The sequence below is a fragment of the Salvelinus fontinalis genome, chromosome 26, assembly GCF_029448725.1.
Source record: "Salvelinus fontinalis isolate EN_2023a chromosome 26, ASM2944872v1, whole genome shotgun sequence".
Classification (NCBI taxonomy): domain Eukaryota; kingdom Metazoa; phylum Chordata; class Actinopteri; order Salmoniformes; family Salmonidae; genus Salvelinus; species Salvelinus fontinalis.
This window is the reverse complement of record NC_074690.1, coordinates 7,743,912-7,757,460: the sequence shown is the minus strand read 5'-3', so window position 1 is coordinate 7,757,460 and position 13,549 is coordinate 7,743,912. Positions and strand designations below refer to the sequence as shown.

The 13,549-nt window shown below is 51.8% G+C and overlaps 1 protein-coding gene across 1 annotated transcript in view; it reads left to right on the top strand.

Annotated features, from left to right (window-relative positions):
- The first annotated feature begins 259 nt into the window (after positions 1-259).
- The window catches only part of cacnb2b (calcium channel, voltage-dependent, beta 2b), a 148,159-nt gene continuing 134,869 nt past the window's right edge, over positions 260-13,549 (top strand). The window contains exon 1 of the mRNA XM_055884262.1: positions 260-277. Within this exon, the coding sequence (XP_055740237.1) occupies positions 260-277 (18 nt within the window). The remainder of the gene's footprint in view (positions 278-13,549) is intronic.

Here is a 13,549-nt window from a genome sequence, read left to right as displayed (position 1 = left end):
TCAGCTCTGAATCCTCAGCCATGCTGCACTTCACCAGGAGTTTGGATTCTGCCCTTGGTTGTCATATAGCCTCATTAATAACCTGTACCTCTTCTTCTTCTTCTTCTCTCAGGAATCTGGTACGGATGTTGTACTTCTCTTTGGATACATTGCGCAACAGTAGTTTGTAAAGAAGGAGTTTGTTTTGTGATATATGGGTCCTTGTTTGGACTGAAGCTGTCAGGGAAACAAACGGATATCTCACCTACAACAGACTAACATGCCACCAAAGAAAAAGGTAAAGTGTTTAGTGTGCGTGTGTGTGTGTGTGTGTGTGTGTGTGTGTGTGTGTGTGTGTGTGTGTGTGTGTGTGTGTGTGTGTGTGTGTGTGTGTGTGTGTGTGTGTGTGTGTGTGTGTGTGTGTGTGTGTGTGTGTGTGTGTGTGTGTGTGTGTACAGGGAAGAATAGGATAATGTACCATCTGTTGTGTTGACTGTTAATCGCTTCATCATGAGTCCTTTCTGCATGGCTGCTCTGAAACACAGGGTTAGGGGTTACGGTTACTGGGAGGAGGACTGTGTCTATCTGAAACACAGGGTTAGGGGTTAGGGTTACTGGGAGGAGGACTGGGTCTATCTGAAACACAGGGTTAGGGGTTAGGGTTACTGGGAGGAGGACTGGGTCTATCTGAAACACAGGGTTAGGGGTTAAGGTTACTGGGAGGAGGACTGGGTCTATCTGAAACACAGGGGTAGGGGTTAGGGTTACAGGGAGGAGGACTGGGTCTATCTGAAACACAGGGTTAGGGTTACTGGGAGGAGGACTGGGTCTATCTGAAACACAGGGTTAGGGGTTAGGGTTACTGGGAGGAGGACTGGGTCTATCTGAAACACAGGGTTAGGGGTTAGGGTTACAGGGAGGAGGACTGGGTCTATCTGAAACACAGGGTTAGGGTTACTGGGAGGAGGACTGGGACTATCTGAAACACAGGGTTAGGGGTTAGGGTCACTGGGAGGAGGACTGGGTCTATCTGAAACACAGGGTTAGGGTTACTTGGAGGAGGACTGGGTCTATCTGAAACACAGGGTTAGGGGTTAGGGTCACTGGGAGGAGGACTGGGTCTATCTGAAACACAGGGTTAGGGTTACTGGGAGGAGGACTGGGTCTATCTGAAACACAGGGTTAGGGGTTAGGGTTACTGGGAGGAGGACTGGGTCTATCTGAAACACAGGGTTAGGGGTTAGGGTTACTGGGAGGAGGACTGGGTCTATCTGAAACACAGGGTTAGGGGTTAGGGTTACAGGGAGGAGGACTGGGTCTATCTGAAACACAGGGTTAGGGGTTAGGGTTACTGGGAGGAGGACTGGGTCTATCTGAAACACAGGGTTAGGGGTTAAGGTTACTGGGAGGAGGACTGGGTCTATCTGAAACACAGGATTAGGGGTTAGGGTTACTGGGAGGAGGACTGGTCTATCTGAAACACAGGGTTAGGGTTACTGGGAGGAGGACTGGGTCTATCTGAAACACAGGGTTAGGGGTTAGGGTCACTGGGAGGAGGACTGGGTCTATCTGAAACACAGGGTTAGGGTTACAGGGAGGAGGACTGGGTCTATCTGAAACACAGGGTTAGGGGTTAGGGTTACAGGGAGGAGGACTGGGTATATCTGAAACACAGGGTTAGGGTTACTGGGAGGAGGACTGGGTCTATCTGAAACACAGGGTTAGGGGTTAGGGTTACTGGGAGGAGGACTGGGTCTATCTGAAACACAGGGTTAGGGTTACTGGGAGGAGGACTGGGTCTATCTGAAACACAGGGTTAGGGGTTAAGGTTACTGGGAGGAGGACTGGGTCTATCTGAAACACAGGGTTAGGGTTACTGGGAGGAGGACTGGGTCTATCTGAAACACAGGGTTAGGGGTTAGGGTTACAGGGAGGAGGACTGGGTCTATCTGAAACACAGGGTTAGGGTTACAGGGAGGAGAACTGGGTCTATCTGAAACACAGGGTTAGGGGTTAGGGTTACTGGGAGGAGGACTGGGTCTATCTGAAACACAGGGTTAGGGGTTAGGGTTACTGGGAGGAGGACTGGGTCTATCTGAAACACAGGGTTAGGGTTACAGGGAGGAGGACTGGGTGTATCTGAAACACAGGGTTAGGGGTTAGGGTTACTGGGAGGAGGACTGGGTCTATCTGAAACACAGGGTTAGGGTTACAGGGAGGAGGACTGGGTCTATCTGAAACACAGGGTTAGGGGTTAGGGTAACTGGGAGGAGGACTGGTCTATCTGAAACACAGGGTTAGGGTTACAGGGAGGAGGACTGGGTCTATCTGAAACACAGGGTTAGGGGTTAGGGTTACTGGGAGGAGGACTGGGTCTATCTGAAACACAGGGTTAGGGTTACAGGGAGGAGGACTGGGTCTATCTGAAACACAGGGTTAGGGTTACAGGGAGGAGGACTGGGTCTATCTGAAACACAGGGTTAGGGTTACAGGGAGGAGGACTTGGTCTATCTGAAACACAGGGTTAGGGGTTAGGGTTACTGGGAGGAGGACTGGGTCTATCTGAAACACAGGGTTAGGGGTTAGGGTTACAGGGAGGAGGACTGTGTCTATCTGAAACACAGGGTTAGGGGTTAGGGTTACTGGGAGGAGGACTGGTCTATCTGAAACACAGGGTTAGGGGTTAGGGTTACTGGGAGGAGGACTGGGTCTATCTGAAACACAGGGTTAGGGGTTAGTGTTACTGGGAGGAGGACTGGTCTATCTGAAACACAGGGTTAGGGGTTAGGGTTACTGGGAGGAGGACTGGGTCTATCTGAAACACAGGGTTAGGGTTACAGGGAGAAGGACTGGGTCTATCTGAAACACAGGGTTAGGGGTTAGGGTTACTGGGAGGAGGACTGGGTCTATCTGAAACACAGGGTTAGGGGTTAGGGTTACTGGGAGGAGGACTGGGTCTATCTGAAACACAGGGTTAGGGGTTAGGGTTACAGGGAGGAGGACTGGGTCTATCTGAAACACAGGGTTAGGGTTACTGGGAGGAGGACTGGGACTATCTGAAACACAGGGTTAGGGGTTAGGGTCACTGGGAGGAGGACTGGGTCTATCTGAAACACAGGGTTAGGGTTACTGGGAGGAGGACTGGGTCTATCTGAAACACAGGGTTAGGGGTTAGGGTCACTGGGAGGAGGACTGGGTCTATCTGAAACACAGGGTTAGGGTTACTGGGAGGAGGACTGGGTCTATCTGAAACACAGGGTTAGGGGTTAGGGTTACTGGGAGGAGGACTGGGTCTATCTGAAACACAGGGTTAGGGGTTAGGGTTACTGGGAGGAGGACTGGGTCTATCTGAAACACAGGGTTAGGGGTTAGGGTTACAGGGAGGAGGACTGGGTCTATCTGAAACACAGGGTTAGGGGTTAGGGTTACTGGGAGGAGGACTGGGTCTATCTGAAACACAGGGTTAGGGGTTAAGGTTACTGGGAGGAGGACTGGGTCTATCTGAAACACAGGGTTAGGGGTTAGGGTTACTGGGAGGAGGACTGGTCTATCTGAAACACAGGGTTAGGGTTACTGGGAGGAGGACTGGGTCTATCTGAAACACAGGGTTAGGGGTTAGGGTCACTGGGAGGAGGACTGGGTCTATCTGAAACACAGGGTTAGGGTTACAGGGAGGAGGACTGGGTCTATCTGAAACACAGGGTTAGGGGTTAGGGTTACAGGGAGGAGGACTGGGTATATCTGAAACACAGGGTTAGGGTTACTGGGAGGAGGACTGGGTCTATCTGAAACACAGGGTTAGGGGTTAGGGTTACTGGGAGGAGGACTGGGTCTATCTGAAACACAGGGTTAGGGTTACTGGGAGGAGGACTGGGTCTATCTGAAACACAGGGTTAGGGGTTAAGGTTACTGGGAGGAGGACTGGGTCTATCTGAAACACAGGGTTAGGGTTACTGGGAGGAGGACTGGGTCTATCTGAAACACAGGGTTAGGGGTTAGGGTCACTGGGAGGAGGACTGGGTCTATCTGAAACACAGGGTTAGGGTTAGGGTTACAGGGAGGAGGACTGGGTCTATCTGAAACACAGGGTTAGGGTTACAGGGAGGAGGACTGGGTCTATCTGAAACACAGGGTTAGGGGTTAGGGTTACAGGGAGGAGGACTGGGTCTATCTGAAACACAGGGTTAGGGTTACAGGGAGGAGAACTGGGTCTATCTGAAACACAGGGTTAGGGGTTAGGGTTACTGGGAGGAGGACTGGGTCTATCTGAAACACAGGGTTAGGGGTTAGGGTTACTGGGAGGAGGACTGGGTCTATCTGAAACACAGGGTTAGGGTTACAGGGAGGAGGACTGGGTGTATCTGAAACACAGGGTTAGGGGTTAGGGTTACTGGGAGGAGGACTGGGTCTATCTGAAACACAGGGTTAGGGTTACAGGGAGGAGGACTGGGTCTATCTGAAACACAGGGTTAGGGGTTAGGGTAACTGGGAGGAGGACTGGTCTATCTGAAACACAGGGTTAGGGTTACAGGGAGGAGGACTGGGTCTATCTGAAACACAGGGTTAGGGGTTAGGGTTACTGGGAGGAGGACTGGGTCTATCTGAAACACAGGGTTAGGGTTACAGGGAGGAGGACTGGGTCTATCTGAAACACAGGGTTAGGGTTACAGGGAGGAGGACTTGGTCTATCTGAAACACAGGGTTAGGGGTTAGGGTTACTGGGAGGAGGACTGGGTCTATCTGAAACACAGGGTTAGGGGTTAGGGTTACAGGGAGGAGGACTGTGTCTATCTGAAACACAGGGTTAGGGGTTAGGGTTACTGGGAGGAGGACTGGTCTATCTGAAACACAGGGTTAGGGGTTAGGGTTACTGGGAGGAGGACTGGGTCTATCTGAAACACAGGGTTAGGGGTTAGTGTTACTGGGAGGAGGACTGGTCTATCTGAAACACAGGGTTAGGGGTTAGGGTTACTGGGAGGAGGACTGGGTCTATCTGAAACACAGGGTTAGGGTTACAGGGAGGAGGACTGGGTCTATCTGAAACACAGGGTTAGGGGTTAGGGTTACTGGGAGGAGGACTGGGTCTATCTGAAACACAGGGTTATGGTTACAGGGAGGAGGACTGGGTCTATCTGAAACACAGGGTTAGGGGTTAGGGTTACTGGGAGGAGGACTGGGTCTATCTGAAACACAGGGTTAGGGTTACTGGGAGGAGGACTGGGTCTATCTGAAACACAGGGTTAGGGGTTAGGGTTACAGGGAGGAGGACTGGGTCTATCTGAAACACAGGGTTAGGGGTTAGGCTTACTGGGAGGAGGACTGGTCTATCTGAAACACAGGGTTAGGGGTTAGGGTTACTGGGAGGAGGACTGGGTCTATCTGAAACACAGGGTTAGGGGTTAGGGTTACTGGGAGGAGGACTGGTCTATCTGAAACACAGGGTTAGGGGTTAGGGTTACTGGGAGGAGGACTGGGTCTATCTGAAACACAGGGTTAGGGTTACAGGAAGGAGGACTGGGTCTATCTGAAACACAGGGTTAGGGTTAGAGGGAGGAGTACTGGGTCTATCTGAAACACAGGGTTAGGGGTTAGGGTTACTGGGAGGAGGACTGGGTCTATCTGAAACACAGGGTTAGGGTTACTGGGAGGAGGACTGGGTCTATCTGAAACACAGGGTTAGGGGTTAGGGTTACAGGGAGGAGGACTGTGTCTATCTGAAACACAGGGTTAGGGGTTAGGGTTACTGGGAGGAGGACTGGTCTATCTGAAACACATTGTTATGGGTTAGGGTTACTGGGAGGAGGAATGGGGCTATCTGAAACACAGGGTTAGGGGTTAGGGTTACTGGGAGGAGGACTGGTCTATCTGAAACACAGGGTTAAGGGTTAGGGTTACTGGGAGGAGGACTGGGTCTATCTGAAACACAGGGTTGGGGTTACAGGGAGGAGGACTGGGTCTATCTGAAACACAGGGTTAGGGTTACAGGGAGGAGGACTGGGTCTATCTGAAACACAGGGTTAGGGTTAGAGGGAGGAGGACTGGGTCTATCTGAAACACAGGGTTAGGGGTTAGGGTTACTGGGAGGAGGACTGGGTCTATCTGAAACACAGGGTTAGGGTTACTGGGAGGAGGACTGGGTCTATCTGAAACACAGGGTTAGGGGTTAGGGTTACAAGGAGGAGGACTGTGTCTATCTGAAACACAGGGTTAGGGGTTAGGGTTACTGGGAGGAGGACTGGTCTATCTGAAACACAGGGTTATGGGTTAGGGTTACTGGGAGGAGGACTGGGTCTATCTGAAACACAGGGTTAGGGGTTAAGGTTACTGGGAGGAGGACTGGTCTATCTGAAACACAGGGTTAGGGTTACAGGGAGGAGGACTGGGTCTATCTGAAACACAGGGTTAGGGGTTAGGGTTACTGGGAGGAGGACTGGGTCTATCTGAAACACAGGGTTAGGGTTACTGGGAGGAGGACTGGGTCTATCTGAAACACAGGGTTAGGGTTACTGGGAGGAGGACTGGGTCTATCTGAAACACAGGGTTAGGGGTTAGGGTTACTGGGAGGAGGACTGGGTCTATCTGAAACACAGGGTTAGGGTTACTGGGAGGAGGACTGGGTCTATCTGAAACACAGGGTTAGGGGTTAGGGTTACAGGGAGGAGGACTGTGTCTATCTGAAACACAGGGTTAGGGGTTAGGGTTACTGGGAGGAGGACTGGTCTATCTGAAACACATTGTTATGGGTTAGGGTTACTGGGAGGAGGACTGGGTCTATCTGAAACACAGGGTTAGGGGTTAGGGTTACTGGGAGGAGGACTGGTCTATCTGAAACACAGGGTTAGGGGTTAGGGTTACTGGGAGGAGGACTGGGTCTATCTGAAACACAGGGTTGGGGTTACAGGGAGGAGGACTGGGTCTATCTGAAACACAGGGTTAGGGTTACAGGGAGGAGGACTGGGTCTATCTGAAACACAGGGTTAGGGTTAGAGGGAGGAGGACTGGGTCTATCTGAAACACAGGGTTAGGGGTTAGGGTTACTGGGAGGAGGACTGGGTCTATCTGAAACACAGGGTTAGGGTTACTGGGAGGAGGACTGGGTCTATCTGAAACACAGGGTTAGGGGTTAGGGTTACAAGGAGGAGGACTGTGTCTATCTGAAACACAGGGTTAGGGGTTAGGGTTACTGGGAGGAGGACTGGTCTATCTGAAACACAGGGTTATGGGTTAGGGTTACTGGGAGGAGGACTGGGTCTATCTGAAACACAGGGTTAGGGGTTAAGGTTACTGGGAGGAGGACTGGTCTATCTGAAACACAGGGTTAGGGTTACAGGGAGGAGGACTGGGTCTATCTGAAACACAGGGTTAGGGGTTAGGGTTACTGGGAGGAGGACTGGGTCTATCTGAAACACAGGGTTAGGGTTACTGGGAGGAGGACTGGGTCTATCTGAAACACAGGGTTAGGGTTACTGGGAGGAGGACTGGGTCTATCTGAAACACAGGGTTAGGGGTTAGGGTTACAGGGAGGAGGACTGGGTCTATCTGAAACACAGGGTTAGGGGTTAGGGTTACTGGGAGGACTGGTCTATCTGAAACACAGGGTTAGGGTTACTGGGAGGAGGACTGGGTCTATCTGAAACACAGGGTTAGGGTTACTGGGAGGAGGACTGGGTCTATCTGAAACACAGGGTTATGGTTACAGGGAGGAGGACTGGGTCAATCTGAAACACAGGGTTAGGGGTTAGGGTTACTGGGAGGAGGACTGGGTCTATCTGAAAAACAGGGTTAGGGTTACTGGGAGGAGGACTGGGTCTATCTGAAACACAGGGTTAGGGTTACTGGGAGGAGGACTGGGTCTATCTGAAACACAGGGTTAGGGGTTAGGGTTACAGGGAGGAGGACTGGGTCTATCTGAAACACAGGGTTAGGGGTTAGGGTTACTGGGAGGACTGGTCTATCTGAAACACAGGGTTAGGGGTTAGGGTTACTGGGAGGAGGACTGGGTCTATCTGAAACACAGGGTTAGGGGTCAGGGTTACTGGGAGGAGGACTGGTCTATCTGAAACACAGGGTTAGGGGTTAGGGTTACTGGGAGGAGGACTGGGTCTATCTGAAACACAGGGTTAGGGTTACAGGGAGGAGGACTGGGTCTATCTGAAACACAGGGTTAGGGGTTAGGGTTACTGGGAGGAGGACTGGGTCTATCTGAAACACAGGGTTGGGGTTACAGGGAGGAGGACTGGGTCTATCTGAAACACAGGGTTAGGGTTACAGGGAGGAGGACTGGGTCTATCTGAAACACAGGGTTAGGGTTACAGGGAGGAGGACTGGGTCTATCTGAAACACAGGGTTAGGGGTTAGGGTTACTGGGAGGAGGACTGGGTCTATCTGAAACACAGGGTTAGGGTTACTGGGAGGAGGACTGGGTCTATCTGAAACACAGGGTTAGGGGTTAGGGTTACAGGGAGGAGGACTGTGTCTATCTGAAACACAAGGTTAGGGGTTAGGGTTACTGGGAGGAGGACTGGTCTATCTGAAACACAGGGTTATGGGTTAGGGTTACTGGGAGGAGGACTGGGTCTATCTGAAACACAGGGTTAGGGGTTAGGGTTAGTGGGAGGAGGACTGGTCTATCTGAAACACAGGGTTAGGGGTTAGGGTTACTGGGAGGAGGACTGGGTCTATCTGAAACACAGGGTTAGGTTTACAGGGAGGAGGACTGGGTCTATCTGAAACACAGGGTTAGGGGTTAGGGTTACTGAGAGGAGGACTGTTTCTATCTGAAACACAGGGTTATGGTTACAGGTAGGAGGACTGGGTCTATCTGAAACACAGGGTTAGGGGTTAGGGTTACTGGGAGGAGGACTGTGTCTATCTGAAACACAGGGTTAGGGTTACTGGGAGGAGGACTGGGTCTATCTGAAACACAGGATTAGGGTTACTGGGAGGAGGACTGGGTCTATCTGAAACACAGGGTTAGGGGTTAGGGTTACAGGGAGGAGGACTGGGTCTATCTGAAACACAGGGTTAGGGGTTAGGGTTACTGGGAGGAGGACTGGTCTATCTGAAACACAGGGTTAGGGGTTAGGGTTACTGGGAGGAGGACTGGGTCTACATGAAACACAGGGTTAGGGGTTAGGGTTACTGGGAGGGGGACTGGTCTATCTGAAACACAGGGTTAGGGGTTATGGTTACTGGGAGGAGGACTGGGTCTATCTGAAACACAGGGTTAGGGTTACAGGGAGGAGGACTGGGTCTATCTGAAACACAGGGTTAGGGGTTAGGTTTACTGGGAGGAGGACTGGGTCTATCTGAAACACAGGGTTGGGGTTACAGGGAGGATGACTGGGTCTATCTGAAACACAGGGTTAGGGTTACTGGGAGGAGGACTGGGTCTATCTGAAACACAGGGTTAGGGTTACAGGGAGGAGGACTGGGTCTATCTGAAACACAGGGTTAGGGGTTAGGGTTACTGGGAGGAGGACTGGGTCTATCTGAAACACAGGGTTAGGGTTACTGGGAGGAGGACTGGGTCTATCTGAAACACAGGGTTAGGGGTTAGGGTTACAGTGAGGAGGACTGTGTCTATCTGAAACACAGGGTTAGGGGTTAGGGTTACTGGGAGGAGGACTGGTCTATCTGAAACACAGGGTTATGGGTTAGGGTTACTGGGAGGAGGACTGGGTCTATCTGAAACACAGGGTTAGGGGTTAGGGTTACTGGGAGGAGGACTGGTCTATCTGAAACACAGGGTTAGGGGTTAGGGTTACTGGGAGGAGGACTGGGTCTATCTGAAACACAGGGTTAGGGTTACAGGGAGGAGGACTGGGTCTATCTGAAACACAGGGTTAGGGGTTAGGGTTACTGGGAGGAGGACTGGGTCTATCTGAAACACAGGGTTATGGTTACAGGGAGGAGGACTGGGTCTATCTGAAACACAGGGTTAGGGGTTAGGGTTACTGGGAGGAGGACTGGGTCTATCTGAAACACAGGGTTAGGGTTACTGGGAGGAGGACTGGGTCTATCTGAAACACAGGGTTAGGGTTACTGGGAGGAGGACTGGGTCTATCTGAAACACAGGGTTAGGGGTTAGGGTTACAGGGAGGAGGACTGGGTCTATCTGAAACACAGGGTTAGGGGTTAGGGTTACTGGGAGGAGGACTGGTCTATCTGAAACACAGGGTTAGGGGTAAGGGTTACTGGGAGGACTGGGTCTATCTGAAACACAGGGTTAGGGGTTAGGGTTACTGGGAGGAGGACTGGTCTATCTGAAACACAGGGTTAGGGGTTAGGGTTACTGGGAGGAGGACTGGGTCTATCTGAAACACAGGGTTAGGGGTTAGGGTTACTGGGAGGAGGACTGGTCTATCTGAAACACAGGATTAGGGGTTAGGGTTACTGGGAGGAGGACTGGGTCTATCTGAAACACAGGGTTAGGGTTACAGGGAGGAGGACTGGTCTATCTGAAACACAGGGTTAGGGGTTAGGGTTACTGGGAGGAGGAATGGGTCTATCTGAAACACAGGGTTAGGGTCACTGGGAGGAGGACTGGGTCTATCTGAAACACAGGGTTAGGGTTACTGGGAGGAGGACTGGTCTATCTGAAACACAGGGTTAGGGGTTAGGGTTACTGGGAGGAGGACTGGGTCTATCTGAAACACAGGGTTAGGGTTACTGGGATGAGGACTGGGTCTATCTGAAACACAGGGTTAGGGGTTAGGGTTACAGGGAGGAGGACTGTGTCTATCTGAAACACAGGGTTAGGGGTTAGGGTTACTGGGAGGAGGACTGGTCTATCTGAAACACAGGGTTATGGGTTAGGGTTACTGGGAGGAGGACTGGGTCTATCTGAAACACAGGGTTAGGGGTTAGGGCTACTGGGAGGAGGACTGGTCTATCTGAAACACAGGGTTAGGGGTTAGGGTTACTGGGAGGAGGACTGGGTCTATCTGAAACACAGGTTTAGGGTTACAGGGAGGAGGACTGGGTCTATCTGAAACACAGGGTTAGGGGTTAGGGTTACTGGGAGGAGGACTGGGTCTATCTGAAACACAGGGTTAGGGTTACTGGGAGGAGGACTGGGTCTATCTGAAACACAGGGTTAGGGTTACTGGGAGGAGGACTGGGTCTATCTGAAACACAGGGTTAGGGGTTAGGGTTACAGGGAGGAGGACTGGGTCTATCTGAAACACAGGGTTAGGGGTTAGGGTTACTGGGAGGAGGACTGGTCTATGTGAAACACAGGGTTAGGGGTTAGGGTTACTGGGAGGAGGACTGGGTCTATCTGAAACACAGGGTTAGGGGTTAGGGTTACTGGGAGGAGGACTGGTCTATCTGAAACACAGGGTTAGGGGTTAGGGTTACTGGGAGGAGGACTGGGTCTATCTGAAACACAGGGTTAGGGGTTAGGGTTACTGGGAGGAGGACTGGTCTATCTGAAACACAGGGTTAGGGGTTAGGGTTACTGGGAGGAGGACTGGGTCTATCTGAAACACAGGGTTAGGGTCACTGGGAGGAGGACTGGGTCTATCTGAAACACAGGGTTAGGGTTACTGGGAGGAGGACTGGTCTATCTGAAACACAGGGTTAGGGGTTAGGGTTACTGGGAGGAGGACTGGGTCTATCTGAAACACAGGGTTAGGGTTACAGGGAGGAGGACTTGGTCTATCGGAAACACAGGGTTAGGGGTTAGGGTCACTGGGAGGAGGACTGGTATATCTGAAACACAGGGTTAGGGTTACTGGGAGGAGGACTGGGTCTATCTGAAACACAGGCTTAGGGGTTAGGGTTACTGGGAGGAGGACTTGTCTATCTGAAACCCAGGGTTAGGGTTACAGGGAGGAGGACTGGGTCTATCTGAAACACAGGGTTAGGGTTACTGGGAGGAGGACTGGGTCTATCTGAAACACAGGGTTAGGGTTACTGGGAGGAGGACTGGGTCTATCTGAAACACAGGGTTAGGGTTACTGGGAGGAGGACTGGTCTATCTGAAACACAGGGTTAGGGGTTAGGGTTACTGGGAGGAGGACTGGGTCTATCTGAAACACAGGGTTAGGGTCACTGGGAGGAGGACTGGGTCTATCTGAAACACAGGGTTAGGGTTACTGGGAGGAGGACTGGTCTATCTGAAACACAGGGTTAGGGTTACTGGGAGGAGGACTGGTCTATCTGAAACACAGGGTTAGGGGTTAGGGTTACTGGGAGGAGGACTGGGTCTATCTGAAACACAGGGTTAGGGTTACAGGGAGGAGGACTTGGTCTATCGGAAACACAGGGTTAGGGGTTAGGGTCACTGGGAGGAGGACTGGTATATCTGAAACACAGGGTTAGGGTTACTGGGAGGAGGATTGGGTCTATCTGAAACACAGGCTTAGGGGTTAGGGTTACTGGGAGGAGGACTTGTCTATCTGAAACCCAGGGTTAGGGTTACAGGGAGGAGGACTGGGTCTATCTGAAACACAGGGTTAGGGTTACTGGGAGGAGGACTGGGTCTATCTGAAACACAGGGTTAGGGTTACTGGGAGGAGGACTGGGTCTATCTGAAACACAGGGTTAGGGGTTAGGGTTACAGGGAGGAGGACTGGGTCTATCTGAAACACAGGGTTAGGGGTTAGGGTTACTGGGAGGAGGACTGGTCTATCTGAAACACAGGGTTAGGGGTTAGGGTTACTGGGAGGACTGGGTCTATCTGAAACACAGGGTTAGGGGTTAGGGTTACTGGGAGGAGGACTGGTCTATCTGAAACACAGGGTTAGGGGTTAGGGTTACTGGGAGGAGGACTGGGTCTATCTGAAACACAGGGTTAGGGGTTAGGGTTACTGGGAGGAGGACTGGTCTATCTGAAACACAGGGTTAGGGGTTAGGGTTACTGGGAGGAGGACTGGGTCTATCTGAAACACAGGGTTAGGGTTACAGGGAGGAGGACTGGTCTATCTGAAACACAGGGTTAGGGGTTAGGGTTACTGGGAGGAGGAATGGGTCTATCTGAAACACAGGGTTAGGGTCACTGGGAGGAGGACTGGGTCTATCTGAAACACAGGGTTAGGGTTACTGGGAGGAGGACTGGTCTATCTGAAACACAGGGTTAGGGGTTAGGGTTACTGGGAGGAGGACTGGGTCTATCTGAAACACAGGGTTAGGGTTACTGGGATGAGGACTGGGTCTATCTGAAACACAGGGTTAGGGGTTAGGGTTACAGGGAGGAGGACTGTGTCTATCTGAAACACAGGGTTAGGGGTTAGGGTTACTGGGAGGAGGACTGGTCTATCTGAAACACAGGGTTATGGGTTAGGGTTACTGGGAGGAGGACTGGGTCTATCTGAAACACAGGGTTAGGGGTTAGGGCTACTGGGAGGAGGACTGGTCTATCTGAAACACAGGGTTAGGGGTTAGGGTTACTGGGAGGAGGACTGGGTCTATCTGAAACACAGGTTTAGGGTTACAGGGAGGAGGACTGGGTCTATCTGAAACACAGGGTTAGGGGTTAGGGTTACTGGGAGGAGGACTGGGTCTATCTGAAACACAGGGTTAGGGTTACTGGGAGGAGGACTGGGTCTATCTGAAACACAGGGTT